The sequence below is a fragment of the Ursus arctos genome, unplaced genomic scaffold (assembly GCF_023065955.2).
Source record: "Ursus arctos isolate Adak ecotype North America unplaced genomic scaffold, UrsArc2.0 scaffold_5, whole genome shotgun sequence".
NCBI classification, from domain to species: Eukaryota; Metazoa; Chordata; class Mammalia; order Carnivora; family Ursidae; genus Ursus; species Ursus arctos.
Window position 1 is genome coordinate 58,380,349 of NW_026623067.1, and position 17,357 is coordinate 58,397,705.

Sequence of the window (17,357 nt, forward strand, 5' to 3'; positions counted from 1 at the left end):
TAAAAAGGAAAAAAGAAAGTCAAGTTAGAGGGATTGAGTTTGCTGGGAATGGAGATGAGAATCATCAGACCACTGTTTTGGCCTTTTCCATAAACTCATTTAGGAGGGCAGGTACACAGTCTGAAAAATAATCCCCTGACACAGCAAGTATTTAAAGTATGATGACATTTCAGAAGGTCGGATAATAATTTTCAAAGGTGAATGACTTTTATTTCATGGCCTTTACTTGTTCTCTTCCATGTTTTCCCTTCTTCTTTCATAAAGTTTCACTGGACACACAAGTAGACTTCCATGTGCATGTATGTATTCAGTTCCAGAATTCCCCCAAAGGATGCCTGAACACCGTAGGGGGAATAAGTCACTACAAAAATCCTTATTGAGGAAGAGAAACATTTTCTTAAAGGTGACATAACCTGCTAAGATTTTGTTGGCTCACAATGAAGATAGTGTTTACCTTGAGAACAGGGCAGTTTTAATTTCTGACTCGGCCTGGAAGCCTACCTTGGTCAGCAGAGGAAAGGAGGCGGATTACAAGCCCCTTGCCAAACAACATAGCTACATACCCCCCGGGGCTTCCTTTAGTTCAACAAATACTTGGCCAAATATGTGAAACTGATTTTTTTTTTTTTTTGGCTAGCTTAAATTCCTGGGGAAGATGTATTTCTGCATTAATCTCTATAATGGAAGGAAGGCTCTATTCCAGTTATCCCATGTTCAGGGGCACCTCCCTACCACTCCAGTTTGGGGCAATATCCAATAGGGGTTTATTCAGATATATTAAGCCAGAAAGTGATAAATCCCATAGGAGAAGTTAGGAAAAATTACTGTTGAAGTTCAAGGTGAAGCGAGGAATGTCAGTTTGAAAGGGATGTCATTTTAATAGCCTGTGGTGAACTGGTAGGGTTTTCATAGGCAGGTGGTCCCTCCAAGCAAATGGGCGGAGTTAGACATACATTGAATGTATCAACGTGTTGGAAAAATAGCCCAGGCTCATACACTGTTGACTCATGGGGTTATGGAAACGTAGAGAGATGCCAAGTGCTGCATCGGCCTAGATGATTATTGTTGTCTGCCTACTGTCCTCCTGCCCTTTGCTGAACAACATTCGTATTGTTTAGAGGGGGGGCCCCTCTGCCGCTCTGGCCATGGGTCCAAATGATGCTGCCACCTTCTCACATGACCTTGCCTTCTTGGGTGCCGTGGGCTGGGCATCGTGCCCAGGCCGGGGCCAATCACTGCATCCCTCCTTGGCCATTCAGAGTCCTACCTTGGGGTTCTTGAGACTGGAGTTTGGAGGGACATGTCTCCCTTCATGAGTGGCCATGCCGGAAGGTGGGAATGGAAGCCATTCGCTGGGAGAAAGCAGGAGGAAATGCTGCCAACATGTATAGAGAGAACCACTTGCGTTGTGGGGTCCTGCTAGGTTCCGGGCCCTCGTTCTGTTCCCTGAAGTCCTCTCAAGGCTTGGGTGTTAAATTCTTGTTGTTCTATGACATGTCCTCACATGCTTTCAGTCAGTCTTTTCTCTCCCCCTTTTATTTTTATTTCAGCGAATTCAGGCGCATATTGCTCCCACTTCTGACTAGAAATCTCCGGCTTGTCCGTAAGATGCAGCTTGAAGGTGTTTTTGTTTTTTTTTTTATTGTTATTGTTGTTTCCTATAAGACTTCCCTGAACACCTTGAGTTCATCATTCTTTCTTTTAAAGTTTTTAAATTTTTTTCCATCATAAGTGTACTCTTTAATCCCCATCCTGTTTCTCTCATCCCTCATCCACCCCCCCTCTGCTAACCATCAGTTTGTTCTCTGTAGTTAGGAGTCTGTTTCTTGATTTGTCTCTCTCACTTTTGTGTTCCTTTGCGGCTCATATGTTTTGTTTCTTAAATTCCATATATGAGTGAGATCATATGGTATTTGTTTTGCTCTGACGTAACTTTGCTGAGGATTATACCCTCTAGCTCCAACCATGTTGTATCAAACGACAAGATTTCATTCATATTACAGCTTACTAATACTCCATTGTATAAATATCCCACATTTTCTTTATCCATTCATCAGTCTATGGACACTTGGGCTGCTTCCATAGTTCAGCTATTGTCAATTATGCTGCAGTAAACAGAGGTGTACACCTGAGTTCATCATTCTATCATTTATGCCTCTCTGGGTTTTGCATGTTTTTGTAATAAATGCCTCATTAGTGCATCACAGCTAATACTAAGTGTCTCACCCTAAGCCACTGAATTTTTTGAAGACAGAACCTGGATGACCTACTTCTTTCTTGCTTGCTTGCTTGCTTGGATTTTATGTATTCATTTGCAAGAGACAGAGAGAGGACAAGCAGGGGGAGAGGCAGAGAGAGAGGGAGAAGCAGACTCCCCACTGAGCTGAGAGCCCTACATGGGGCTTGGTCCCAGGATCTGGAGATAATGACCTGAGCTGAAGGCAGAGTCTTAACCATCCGAGCCACCCAGGTGCCCTGGATGACTTATTTCCATGCCTCTACTGCCTGGATCACAGAAAGCAGGCAGTAAATATTAAGTGTATTGTGGTACAAATTTACTCACACAGTTTTTATTTTGTCTTTTTTTTTTTTATTTTGTCTGTAATAGATTTGATCTTTCTTACAAAGTCCTATACCCCAGGCAGTGGGGAGGGGAAAGGGTGTATTTTAGTCTAATGCATTAAACCTTGTCTGATGCAATAATAAAAACCATTATTTTCACCAACCGTTCAGTCTCTTTAAGTAAAATATCCAGTTTCTCCCATGTCTTCATGTTCCTCCTCTTTCTGGCCCAGCTGGTACTGAATGTGATTTTTGGTGAGGGTAGGGGCAGTTGGTGGTGCATAGGAGGAGGCCTCATCTTTGAGTGTCCTGTATGTCCTCCCAGTGTCTGCTACAGATCTGTTGGCCTGGACTCTTCCCTGAGGCATGAGTATTGTGTTTTGGGGTGTTATGACATCTCTGTCCCACATCCGGGCAACTGGATCCTCTCCCTGATGTCAGTCTGAATTTCTCCTGGTGCTTTCTCCTTCAGTGACTTGGCCTCACCCTTGTTATACTATAGACAACTTGGAACCTCTGTCCCAGATTGCTGGCTCAGGCTCTTCTCTAAAAATATCTGCTACAGGGTCCTTCCCTTGGTGCCACGGTGGGCTCCATGGCAGGCCACAAGTACTCCGCCGTTATTATACCTCTCACAGGCCTGTGGGATCTTAGGGATCCATCTCACCACTTAGGCAACGGGGGGCAGCCCTGGGAAGCTGGCCCTTGCTCGCCTTGCTGCCTGAACTTACTCTCCCACTAAGTGTTCCTGACAGTGGTTTTCTTTGTGGTGCCGTCGGGGAGCCTGCAAGGTGGTCTCCTGCAGAGCCCCACACAGAATCATAAAAAGCCCCTCTACCTTCAGAGTAGCTCTGGCCTTTCACTCTGTTCCCCCCAGGCAGGGAAACCACATGTCTCATTTCTTTGATCTCTTCTGTCCCTGCCAATGAAAACCTGGTTATGAGTTGTAACCAGCGTCGTATCCAGCTCTCATTCATACTAACCTATCCAGAGGTGCCTAGAGTTGCTCAGGATAATGGAACAGAATTCCGGAGAGTTTCCCAACCAGGAGAAACCAAGAACAATTTGGAGGAATGCCAGGCATTGCGTGGCTTTCATCATTCATTCACTCATTCATTCCACATGCTCTTTTGAGGACACAAAAAATAAGTTATTTGGAAGTTGGCAAGAGAGTAGATATTAAAAGTTCTCATCACAAGAAAAAACTTACGTAGGGTGAGGGATGTTAACTAGACTTACTGTGATAATTCTGCAATATATGCAAACCTCGAATCATTGTTGCTGACCTGTAACGAATGTCAATTATCCCGCAAAAAAAAAAGTGAAACCTTTCACATAGTTCCTTGTCGGTAGTAGAACTCAGTTACTTTTTAGGATATTAAGTGGCGGGGGTAAAAACGCATAGCTCTAGAAAGCTCCTTGTGACTTTAGAACTGGATACAATCATTTTTATGTGCCTGTGTTTTCCTAGAAGATTCTGCAGGATATGAATTACTCATAGGGCTCCTTGTGATGACAACTTCCAGGAGCATATTCCTCACCAGTTATTTTTTTTTGTCGATAGTCCCCAGAAATGATCTTGTCAAAGTCCTGCCAGTTTCTTTGAGGTCTTTCACTTCTATCTTGGTGTTTGTAGAATGTGCCAATTTTTTCCCCTTCAGTTTGCTCATTGTTGCCCTCTGTAGACTAATTTGATAGAGGCCTTAAAGAGCTGCATCAAGGAGAGGAATTGCTGGGGCACCTGGCTGGCTCAGTCAGGGCAGCATGCAACTCTTGATCTCAGGGTCGTGAGTTTGAGCCCTACATTGAGCATAGAGATTACTTAAAAAATTTTAATAAAAAACAAAAAGAAAAGGAGGGCGCTCAGGGGGTTAAGCATCCGCCTTCTGCTCAGGTCCTGATCCCAGGGTCCTGGGATCAAGTTCTGCATCGGGCTCCTTGCTCAGCGGGGAGACTGCTTCTCCCTCTGCCCCTCCTCCCACTCGTTCTCTCATTCTCTCTCTCTTTCCATCTCTCTCTCTCAAATAAATAAAGTCTTAAAAAAAAATAAAACAAGAAGGAAAGGAATTGCTGATTAAGTCTAATCACTACAAGTCTACATACAACACATGACTGAACATCTCCTTGATAGCTTAGGGGAAGCAAAGGAGGGAAAAAGTTGCATACGTATTTGAGAGTCCTTTTGCACACATAAACCTGTGTTGTCTCGAAGGCTACTTTGTGCTACTACAATTAGGAACGAGAACTTGGGAAGATGTGGGAGAAAATTGTTGTTCTCCAAGGACGATGTTTTCTTGCTCTCTCCTCCCTTCTCCCCACCTCCCCCTGTGCCTCCGGTGTATTCTGAGGGAAAAGGCTTGTTTTCTTCTTGGATAATTTTGATAATTAGGTCTTTCAAAACAGCAGAATAGGGCTTCTTTTAGGATCTGATTTTAGAGTACCAAGTTGTAACTTGTTATTTAGAAGGGTTTTTCAGCTGCTGTTCCGCGGGAGAGGGCTGGAAACACAGGTTTGACCTCAGCCCTCCTGGAATGCCTTCGCTTCTGTCCTCGGCTGTTACTGTTCACGGAACCGGTCGAGAGGACTGATCTCACCCCGGGGCTCACTTTTCTTGCACAGGTTCCCAGGAGGGTGAGGCAAGTTCTGGGGGTGAATTAGGCATTTGGATCTGTGTTAGAACCACTCTATTTTGGGAGACTCAGGTTCCCTGGATTCTCTCAGACATGGCTCGGTGTACACTTAAATCTTCAGAGTAACTTTAGTTTACACATGACCCACAGGAAATTCCTGGGCTGGGGATAATTTTGGAAGTTGGATGGATCCTCTCTGTAACCCTCAGTCCAAGTCAGAAGAGTGAGGCCAAGAGACGTTCCAGGCCAAGACTAATATCAGGAAAATCCTAAGAGAAACTTAGAGGAAGAATAAGCAAGGAGATAAATGACAGTTTATCGCTGAAAATGTTCCTTTTCACTTGTGAGGGTGAGTTTTTTTTTCATTCTCCTGGAGCACACTAAGACCATTGGCAGAAAGAACTATCCGTAAATTTCAGAATTTGGCAAAAGTTCCCTTTGAATTTGGGGATTTGGGGGTAGCGTGCTGCGGTGAGAAAGACTGTCTCTGTCAGCACGGTTTGTGTTCGGGTTCTAACACTTAATAGCGCCGGTGGGTTAATCACTCTCGTTGGGCCTCAGCTCTCTGGTCTACAAGATGAACATGATAATGCCTCACGTGGTTCGGGAGAGGAGGGCTGGCAGATGGGCAAAAACAATACTGTGTACTCTTGCATAAAACATTTCCAGCTAATACGTTTACACAGGTATTATCTGATACCGTTGATTTACTGATTACCTGGTATTTTGCCTGAGATTCCACAGCTGTTCTTTCACATGGGAGGCACCTTTTGAAGACACGACCTGTTTCTCTTTTGTTTTACATGTAAAAATAGTGGTGGTTAGAAATCTAGAAAACACAGAAGGAGTTGAAATTAAATACCACCTGTATTCCATCACCTGGAAGGTAGCAGCGAACATCTCAGTTTATCTTTCCAGTTTCTCTGTTATCTTTCGTGTTGCGTGGCTAAACAAAACGAAATCATGTATTTACTGTTGTATGAATGTTTTCTCAGCCAGACTCACACTGTCCTGTTCTGGCCGCAAATCTCCAGAGGCAGAGAGCATGGGCCCAGGAAGTGAGCAAACACACGTAGGCACAAGTCACACTGTAGCATAATAATGAAACTTCTTAATGGGAAAATACCAGACATTGCTCAAATGCCATTTTCTTTAGTTCAGACGGGATACTCGGTAAGCCCAATTATTTAAATAAAGTATTTTGAACCGGCTAGCAGAGTGCGTAGAGCGCCATTGAGTAAGTTAAGGGACCTTGGGGAAGTTATTTAAATAGCACCGCAGTTTCCTACTCCGCAAAATGGAAATGCTAAGTAGTACTGCCTCAGAAGATTGTTCTGAGGCCCAAATGAGCTAATAAATGGAAATCATGTAGTGTCTGGTTCAGAGTAAGCACTGTATCGCCGTTGGCTCTAACAGTGGTGTTACCTCGTATCACGACCTGATAGGGAACAGGTTTAGATACTGACTCTTGGAGTACCTGTAATTTTTTTCTCTCCATTTTAATGGTATTTTTTTGTTTTTTGGGTTTTTTTTTCCTGATCTTCTCAGTACCATTACCTTGCAAATCTGCCTGGTTGTCCCATTATTCCTTTAGTAAAAGAGTGATCCCTTGGTTTTTTAAATAAGCGGATGAAAGAGGTGTTCTTGGGCTCCTTCTGCCAGCAGGCATGTCAGGTGGTATCGCACGGGAAGTGCCGGGCACCTGCGTTGTTCCGCACAACAGGAGAAGCTGTTTTTAGCTCAGCCCCCAACCAGGAAGTTACTTGTCCTACCAGGAGGAACAAAGTAAAACTTCTGTCTCCGGAGATCACACAGGACTACACACAGAGGTAACAGGTAGGAAGAGCTCAGAGAAGGAGGACAGCCTGCCAGCTGTTTAGAGACCTGTCAGGGGACCCCCGGGGAAGTGCTCTACAATGACTGTGCCTAAGGATATTTTTAAGAGTCCTAGATGGAGGCTGAGGAACCTGGGCAGGGCCCAGCAAGTAGCATGGTGGCTGGTATTCAATAGTCACGCAGTAAATGTTGGAAAAGATGGCTGGCTGGCTGGATGGATGGATGGACGGATGAATGAGTGTGTGAATGAATGAATGAGTAAATGAATAAATGGGATAAATAAGAAAGAAATATTTCCTTTACAACCAGGAATAGAGCAAGAATAACTGGGCAACTCACAAGAAAACTTCCAGAATCTGAGGAAATTTGTCAGACCAGAAGGAAATAGTCTCAGTTGTACCCTGTACAAGGTTTCTCTTCTTGATGAGAAAGTATTCACTCCTTCAGATAGTATTTACTGAGAATCTTTTATGTACCTGACATGGTTCTAGGCCCTGGGGGGATATAGTGGACAAAGTATTCAAAGTCATTGTTCTGATGGAGTTTACATTTTAGTAGAAGGTAACACAACATGCAATAAATACATAAGATACTAGGTGATGATCTGTGGCATAAGGGAAAATAAAGCAGGTCTTGGATGTGAGGTCCTGTTTTACATATCTAATGGCCTGGGAGAGGCTCTTCGATAAGGTAACATTTGAGTAGAGAGCTGAAGAAAATGAGGAAGCAAAGCATCAAGATATGGGGGAAGAACAGTCCTGGTAGGGAGAAGAGCAGGTGCAAATGGCCTGAGGCATAGAACAGCAAGGCCAGTATAGCTGAAGTAGAGTAGTTGGCAGGCTTCAGAGAGGTTGAGTGAGGGTGGATGTGGGGCAGGTTATGTAAGTATGACATTGTGATTTATAATAAATACATATTTGGTCTTTCTCCTGTTTCTGGTATAGAGTTCCCTAAAACCCTTGGAAGGTCCTATGTGATGAGTGTGATAAAGGTGTCTCTTGTGACATTAATGAGGTGACATTTGGACCTCAGATTTGGGGGCTGGTTGCCAGGAGAGCTGGCCATGTGATTAGAGGGTTGAAACTTTCAGTACTACTCACCCTCACTTCTGGGGACGGGAGATCGGCTGAAGATTGAGTTCAGTCACCAATGGCTGAAGATTTAATTGGTCATGTATATATAAAGAAACCAGGAGGACAGAATTCAGAGAGCTTCTGGATGGCGAACAGGAGAAGGTATCAGGAAAACACTGTACTCTGAGAGAGCATGGAAATTCCTCATATCTTGCTGTATGCATCGCTTCTATCTAGCTGTTCCTGAGTTATCTCCTCTTAATAGTTTAATTGGTAAAATGTTACTCTGAGTCTCTGAACCTCTCAGGCAAATGAATCAAACCCAAGGAGGAGGGGGGGTCATGGCAACCTCAGATTTATAGCCAGTTGGTCAGAAATACAGGTAACAACCTGGACTTGTGACTGGCATCCGAACGTGGAGGTGGACAGTCTTGTAGGATTGAATCTCTAATTTGTGAAATCTGATGTCATTTCTGGGTAGAAAGTGTCAGAATTGAGTCGAATTGTAGGACGCCCAGTTGGTGTCAGAATTGCTTCGATGTGTGGAAACACCTTCCTCAAACACACCCTACCCACGTTAAATAAAAGTGTGTCCCAGAACCATTTTAGTAAAGTGCTGTAGGCTGTGGTAAAGTTTGGCTTTTCCTCAAAATGAGAGGGGCAGCCATTGGAGAATTTTGCCGAGGCAAGACGTGATTTGATTTTCTTCGTAACATGATTACCTTGTGTATGTTGTGGAGGACGGGTTATCCAGGGCAGAGAAGTGGCGGCAAGGAGAACAGGGAGGGGACAGTGGTCTCGCAGTAGTCGGAGTAGGAGATGGTGGTGGCTTGCCCTGGCGTGGCCGCGGGTGGCAGTATAAGAAAAGGTCAGATCGTGGATTCCTTTGGTTGTAAAAGAGAACCGTCAAGGTCAGTCCAGGGAGAGACAGAGTTGCTGTTGACTGGGAGGAGAGCAGCTGCAGAAGGGGGAGAGTCAGGAGTTCTGTTTTGTGCTCTCGGCTGCTGGACAGCACTGGGGAGTTGTTAAGGAGGTGGTGTGATTCCGGGGAGAGGTCTGGGTTGGATATAAAACTCTGGGGCTACAGGAGTCATCATCATACAGTGGTTTGGGATGCCATGCTGTTAGATGAGCCAGGGAATGGGGGAGGGGGAGGGAGGGAGAAAGAGGGAAGTTTGAGGATTGATCCTGGAGCACTGCAGCCTACGTTAAAATTGAGAAGACGACAGAGACTGAGAAGAGAGCGACAGACAGAGAGAGAGAGGTGGAGAGGTGTCCTGGAGGCGAAGGGCAAAAGGGAGCCATCAGCAGTATCGAATGCTGCCCTAGGTCACATAAGGTTAAAACTGACCACTAGATTGCGATGGGCACAGTATGCATGCAGCACCGGGAACTGAGCTCTAAAATACATTCTACTCATCTTGTGCTGGTTAGTCATTCTCCATAAATCCTTCTTCTGTGTTCACAGCCTGCAGGGTTTAAAGCACAATGGAATGAATGAATGAAAGAAACAAACCAACCTGCCCCACCATTGTAAAGAGATATGTGGCCTGAGAGGCCCTCCCCTGACTTTGGCAGTCAAGAGCTTGGCACCCAGAGTGGGCCAAACCAGGTCAGCAGCAGGTTTGCAAAAGGCTGCCCTAGCCGGGTTGGTTTATGTCTGGGTGTGAGTCCCTTACATAACCAGGCAAATAGGCTACATTTTCCTTAAGCTGCAAGGCCCTTAGCTTTGGGAGGGAGGGTTGGATTTCAGCAGAACTCAGGTTGCAGAGGCCGTAGGCTCGTCTGTGCTGTTAACTGTTTCCTGCCATTTGGGCACAGTTGTGAATGCTGGGAAAAAGGGAGGTATTTGCAGCTGCTTTTCCTTCGCCCCTTACTAGTTCTCCTTCGTTCTGTGGCTGAAATACATTTACTCTCAGTTGTCTATCCTGTCACCTGACCGAAGCATCTAGCATGCAGATTTCTGCTCTGGGGAGTCCTTGTAGAGCTCCGTAGATCACATTACAGAGCAATGAACATAATGGGAGACAGGAGAGCTGGGGATCCCCTGGAGTTGCTGTTTATCCTCAGGGCACTCGCTCTGCGGTGAGAACAGGGTTGGGACATCCTAGTTTCTTAAATTCCTTTGTTCTTGGGAAACAAGGTCTCTGATCGTCTGACTTTATTCTTTGTTGGTTCTGTTGTAATCTCTCCCATTTCGTGAGATCTCATCCTTGAGTTGCTGGAGGTAAATCTTACGGGCAGTTCGACTTTGTTTTTCAGTTACCATATCCAGGATGGACTTTACAAAATATCTTAACGTGAGCTAGGTCTGAAATAAGAGTGTTACATTTTAAAAGCTCTTCTTGTAGCACGTGGAATGTTTTATGCATTCTATTTTCCTAGGGTTGGTTTGAAACATGTAAAGTTCTAATCAGGGTAGAAATCATTTGATAAAAGAAGCAAAACTACAGTAAAGTATCGAAACTAGACAACCTCATTTACTGATATGATAATAGCAAGCACGTATATAGGGATTACTTTTTGTCACAGGATGTCCAATCACTTAAAATATTAAATCGCTTAATCCTTGCGATAATCCTATGTGATACGTCATCATCCCTATTTTACGGATCAGGAAACAGAGGTGTAGAGAGGTTAAGTAATTTGCCCAATGTCACACAGTGAATAAATGGTGAAGTAGGGCTTGGAATTCAAGCAGCCCAGGGCCCTTGCTCTTAAGGACTGCAATGCCTTGTTCTTCACCAATTTAAAATTTTCAGCCATTTGGATGGCAGTTGAGTTTTAGTTCCTTTTATACTGCCTTTGAAATATGGGTCTACCACATACTAAAAATAAATATTAGTAATAGAACTGTAAAGGTAACTTTTTGCTAAGAAAAATTGTTTTAAAAACAACATAATTTTGGGGCTCCTGGGTGGCTCAGCCGTTAAGTGTCTGCCTTCAGCTCAGGCCATGATCCCAGGGTCCTGGGATTGAGCCTCCCATCGGGCTCCCTGCTCCGCAGGAAGTCTGCTTCTCCCTCTCACACTCCCCTTGCTTGTGTTCCCTCTCTCACTGTCTCTCTCTGTCAAATAAATAAATAAAATCTAAAAAAAAAAACAACACAACAACATCATTTAAGACAGAACTGATTTTCTTATTGCATGTTATTTGTATATGCTTATTGAGAAAGGACCTGAAGGGTTTTCTTTTTTTTTTTGGCAATCATTTTTCACTTAATTTGCTACCAAAGTGGAAGTAATGAAATATATCTTAAATCTTGAAAAGATTAGTTTTTTTTTTTAAAAGAAGCCATTGTAGCTTTTTCTTTGAATTTCTTTTTTCTTTTTCTTTTAATGGTGGAGACAAAGAGAAATTAGCCACTTTAATATATGTAGCTGGTGATTACTTGAACATATTTTTGAAGTCTTATTTTCTTTCTGTAATATATGTCATTCTGCTGGTTGGAAGCCCATTAGCTGCAGTGACTAGTGTAAATTAGTGAAGGAGTGAAGGTCTTAGAAGTCTGTCATCTTCTGGTTTGTTAATCTGTGTTCACTTGGAGATCCGATTACTCTTTGGTATCCTTTGGCAGTTGGAGGCTGTGGATGCTCTGAGTTCCACTGAAAAAGACTTTTGGACCAGTCTTATAAATTGTTACACTGAGTGACCCAGACAATCTTAAATGGTAGATTATGGATGAGAGATTTAGAGAGGAGAGATTTCCATTGCCACTACTGTCGTGTGATTTTGCATGGTAATGTCCCCCCTGCCAAAAAGATCAGCTGTCTCAGTGGAGTCATTACCTAAGTGACGGGATGATGACGTGGTCTAGGCAATTTTTCCCAAGTGTAAGGTAAATTCTTTTGGGCACCGTTGATCTTGAAGCTGGCATCCTGACCTTACGCTAGATGACATAGAATTGCACAGTAAGGCAGGTATTGTCTTTTTCTTTTGATCTTTCTCCTGATTCAAGGAGAAAGTTCATTTCACACTCCTGCATCTTTAACACCTCTCCAGTCTGTCCGAATCTCCCTTTATGACAGGGAGCAAGCAGCCCTTGTAGACTCTCAGCTTTGATTGGCAACTATATTCAGTCAGAAGGTAGTTTTATTGGTTTGGTCTGTATAATTCTTTTCCAGGTTTGACAGGGAATACTGGCTTTCTGGTTATAATGAGGATAAAGTATTTCTTTTAAAATTCATTTTATGTAAAGAAAAAAGGGTGAGTCAATCTAAAAACAAGTACTAGAGAATATAATGCAGGTAGTAAGTAGATATGGCAAAATTGTGAATTTGGCAGAGGAGAGAGAAAATCTTGGGAAGTACTGGTCTGATATCTGCTGTAATAACATAGAAATCCAGTCTCTTGTTTGAGACTATTGGGACTAGATTTGTTTTGGAATTTAGAACTTTCAGATCTTTTTGGCATAGTGCTTATAATATAGATGATATGACTGGCAGTGCCATCATCCAGTGTGGTAATATTTCTACAGCAAAATGAATGACTATTCACACCAGGTGAGGTAAATAAAAACTAGACATGGCCTCGTCTGGGTTCAGGTCAAATTTTGTACCAAATATGGGGACCAAATTTATGAAGAAAAGGTTTGATTTTCAGAGCTTTCTAGATTTCAGAATTGGAGATAAGGGTTTATGGACCCGTCTTTGTTAAAAAAAATTATATCATTTTCTAAAACACTGATCAAATTATGCGGAAAACAAATTAAACCCCAACTTGGCCAAAGTTATCAGTTGCGATGGCAGAAATGCCAGGTGTGTTATAGTTTGTAAACTTAAAACATTGTAGATCAGTTCGGGCGCCTGGGTGGCTCAGTCGGTTAAGCGTCTGCCTTTGGCTCAGGTCATGATCCTAGAGTTCTGGAATTGAGCCCCGCATTGGGTTCCCTGCTCAGTGGGGAGCCTGCTTCTCCCTCTTCCTCTCCCCTTCCCTCCTGCTCGTACTCTCTCTTTCACATGCTGTCTCTCAAATTGAAAAAAAAAAAGAGAAGAAATCTATAAAAATCTCTTATGATTGGAAAAATAGTGCTTGAAATGAGCACATTCTATCTACAACTATTCTTTATGTAGGTTTTAGATAACTGAGAAGGTTTGGATGTAGAACAGAAACAAACTGAGGGCTTCAGAGGGGAAGGGGGTCGGGGATTGGGATAGGCCGGTGATGGGTATTAAGGAGGGCACATATTGCATGGTGCACTGGGTGTTATATGCAAATAATGAATCATGGAACAGTGCATCAAAAACTGGGGATGTACTGTATGGTGACTAACATAACAAAATAAAAATTATAAAATAAAAAAAATGCAGTCTGCATTTTTTTTTTTTAGCGCTTTGATTAAGAAGGTAAAGTTTGGGGTGCCTGGGTTGGTTAAGCATCTACCTTCAGCTCAGGTCATGATCTCAGGGTACTGGGATGGAGCCCTGCATCAGGCTCCCTGCTCAGCAGAGAGTCTGCTTCTCCCTCTACCTCTGCCCCTCCCCCTTCTCTCTCTCTCTCTCTCTCTCTCTCTCTCAAATAAATAAATAAAATCCTAAAAAAAAGAACATAAAGTTTGACTGTAAAATAAATTCTGTCTACTTTTTTTCTGTCCTGTTGTCATTTTTCCTCTAGATCACTCTTTTGATGTCTTCAAGAAATCCAAGCATCCTCCAACATTCTTTGCTGCAGGCCAGCTCCCTGACGTGCTGAATGGCGGCGATGAAGTTTATGCTAACTCTATGGTGATAGATCAGGTAAGGCATGATGGGTGTTACAAGAGGGATCTTACTCTCTTTCCAAAACCTGAGTATATGAGAAATATATTCAGCATTGTTGTGTTGCTCTGAAAATTTCCGCCTAAGGGTGGCCCTGCTGATTCTCCACTGCAGCCTCATCATATGAGCGTTTAACTTAGATTTTCCTTTCATGCACAGCACACGTTACCCACCAGGAAGAACTGTAGGGAGGCGTCTTGAGACAATGTCAAATGAGAAGAGTGTGAGAACTCTTGCATGAAGCCAAAATAGGAGGTGACAATTGGGAAGCTAATATCTTCTCTACAGCTTTAAACAAACAAATAAAAAAACCAATGTGTGTATGACCTGATTAAGTAATATTTGTATTCAGATTCAGCAAACAGTTATGAGCAAGAGCTTGATGCCAGCCCCATAGAATGCTGTCATATAAATGATTTCTTTAATCCGTGTAACACACCTATTAACATATACTAAGGTTATAGAGCTTTAATATTAAAAGAGAATGTTGTCACACTGCAGGGAAGTTGGAGCCCTTTAGAATGTCCCACCCAGTCTCTGCCAGAGATTTGTGAGTTAGATCTCACAGAGGCTTGTGGTTCACGTGTACGTCGATAGATGAATTTATCCTGTATTTTTTCTAGCTCAGTGATCCTCAAATTTTAATATTGATAAAAATTAAATCATAGTTTTAGATCTGAAGATTTCCGTACTCTGCACATGATTTTATAGATGACTTTAGGGATTTTCAAGGGTAATTTTGACAAAACATAATTTTTGCCTTATCCACAGGCTTCCAAACCTAATCCCCATGTAAGATGCACTATATATATGCTTATTGAGCAATAAAGAAATTTACCCTTTTTGTTGTTGTTAGTATGCATATATTGTACCCTGTTATTTAGAGATGTTTTCTGTGATAGAAACTTTTCTGTCTCGTAGATGTCAATTTCACCCCTTGAATCAAATATCTTGGTTTTTCCCTTTCTGTTCCAAACATTGTTACATCAAATGCATAGTATAAAAGGTGAAGATTGGGATGATGTTCAGAATGACAAAGGGACCAGTCAGAATGGACATCAGCTGTAAATAACTGATACAGTTTTTTTTTTTTTTTTTTTTTTTTGCATAAAGCAGCTGAATGTCAGCCCTACTTATAGAAATCTAGGATGAAGCAGAGGTTAGGACAAATGGGGAGTTTTGGGGACTTTCTTTGGAGATACAGGGCAATTGGATTTGCTGTGTTCTAGCCACGTTCTGATTCTAATTGTTGCCGTATGTTCTCAGCGTTTAAGTGAACTGCTTCTTGAGTCCTCATCTCTTTGCTCTGAGCCTCAGTGAGTACTGCAAATACTCGCTTACCTTAAGTAGCTAAAATTGTACATGCTTCAGTATTACATGGGAGAAAACTGTGCTCTAAGATACATTAAACATGCAAAACTTCCCAAACCAAAGATGAGGTTAGAATATAATTTCTATTTTGGAATATCTTGAAGTAAGTATTGCTTAATAACGTGAAGCATGCATTTCAAGCGAACTCAAACAACGTAACTGATAAACTGAAATGTAGCTGAGGACTGCTGAATTTGTGCCGTGAAAACAGAAATAAAACTAAAAGTATGGACACAAATCACAAAGTTCACTCTGTCCATGTAGTATAGTTATACGATTTCTTTTACTATTTCTATGTCCATTCGAATAGCAAGGGTGATATAAGGAGTCCAAATTCTGCATATTTAAAATAATTGCTTAGTCCCCGAGAAGAATCTTGTCTAATTTCCTTCTTCTGCCGCAACCTGGCACAGAGCTCTGAAAAGATTGCTAGCTTGTTTGTGATGCTGTTTCCCATGAAATCTCAGTGATCAACCTACCTAACAAGGAGATATACGTGGTAGAAACTACTTTGAAAATTACTCTGCCATATAAACTACTTTGGAAAAAAAAATCCATTTTATTTGGACATCGTTTCAAGTCTATATAATTCAGTACAAAGAATACGTGTATGTTCTTTATAAAAATACCCCAAATGTTAATATTTTATCACATTTTAGCTTAAATGTACTCTGAGTAGTGTGTTTTTGTACATGCAAATGATGAAAGTAAGTATATAATGTTAACCATTTTAGACAAATTGAAAATTTGGTGCCCTTTTCTCTCTCAGTCTTTCATGGTATATATTTCCTAAAAAACTTGGTCATCCTCTTACTAAGCACCTATATAGTTACCCAAATCAGGAAGTCACCATTAATATAGTGGTAACTAGACAGTTACCTGCAGACCTCACTCAAGTTTAGCCAATCATCCCAATGTTCTTTGTAGCAAAAGAAAATTTAGTTGTCCTATCTCTTGAGTCTCTTAAAATTTGCAACCATTCCTTAGTATTTGTCTTTTATGGAGTCAATAGTTTTGAAGAATACAGTCCAGGATCTTGTTTGTTTTTGTTAGAATGTCCTTCAGTTTTGGTTGGTTTGTTAATTCCTCATGATTGGATTCAGGCTATGTCTGGTTAGTCGAATTATTACAGAAGTGTTGTGTTCTTCTCGGTGCATTGTATCAGGAGGCACAGGAAGATAATTTGTCCCATTACTGGTGATGTTATTTTTGATTTACCCAGTTCGTTTTCAGTAAGATTACTATCTTCTTTTTAAAGCATTAAGTGTCTTTCAGGGAGAGAGTTAGAGTGTCTGTAGATCTCCTGTTACACAGCTGACTCTCACCCACTGGTTTGGGCATTCCTTGATTGTTTTTGCCATAGTAAATTATGATGATGATGAAGATTTAGGACTCTACATTTTCCCCTTTTGCTTCTTTCCCCCCTTGCTACCCTGTCACCAGACAGTGTCATCCTTTTTCTTGTTACTGTCTTCTCCCTCAGAAGTGATGCCTTTGATGACTGCCACCTCAGATCACCCATAGTTTCAAGCCCCTTCCTTAAATCAAGGACTGTTTTTCACAGGTATAGGCTGCACTTTCTCTTTCTAGTGCTGATTTTAGGTTGGTCTTAAGCCCTCCATTAGCTCCCTGTTTTCTCTGCCATGCAGAATTTTCTAGACCACTTTTATTCTGTACATAGGCTTATGGCAAGAGTATAACAGGTTGCTTGCTGAGATTTGGTGTTAATTTTATTATTTACAGATAATTTGAAGTTTGGGGCATTTTGTGTTTTCTAGTTAAGTCCATGAATCTTAGTTTGTTTTATTCTTATTTTAGTTTGTAGTTTGTTTTGTTTTTTTGAGAGTCAGATTTATGTGACCACCACTACTCTTTAGTTTTTGCTCAAGTATTTAAAACATACCCCTTTTTGAATCAGTGGCTCACAAAATCTTAAACGCATGGTCCGTTTTTGGTTTCGTAGTAAAGAACAATTTTATAAAACACTCAGTTTGTCTTCTTCCTTTTGTGAATAATGCGATAGCAGCCTAGTGAACAAAAACATCATGAAAAAATTCTCTGTTTACATAAAACAAAACGAGAACAAACAAAACAAGGTGAGTAAGGTGGGAGGTTGTTCAATTGGGAAA

General features: G+C 41.8%; 1 protein-coding gene across 10 annotated transcripts in view; it reads left to right on the top strand.

Moving 5' to 3' along the window:
• The window catches only part of ARHGEF28 (Rho guanine nucleotide exchange factor 28), a 298,167-nt gene that overhangs the window by 184,868 nt on the left and 95,942 nt on the right, over positions 1-17,357 (top strand). For all 10 annotated transcript variants that reach the window (XM_026498793.4, XM_057307006.1, XM_057307008.1 and 7 more), the window contains one exon: positions 13,715-13,836. In XM_026498793.4, coding sequence (XP_026354578.3) covers positions 13,715-13,836 — 122 coding nt within the window. The remainder of the gene's footprint in view (positions 1-13,714; positions 13,837-17,357) is intronic.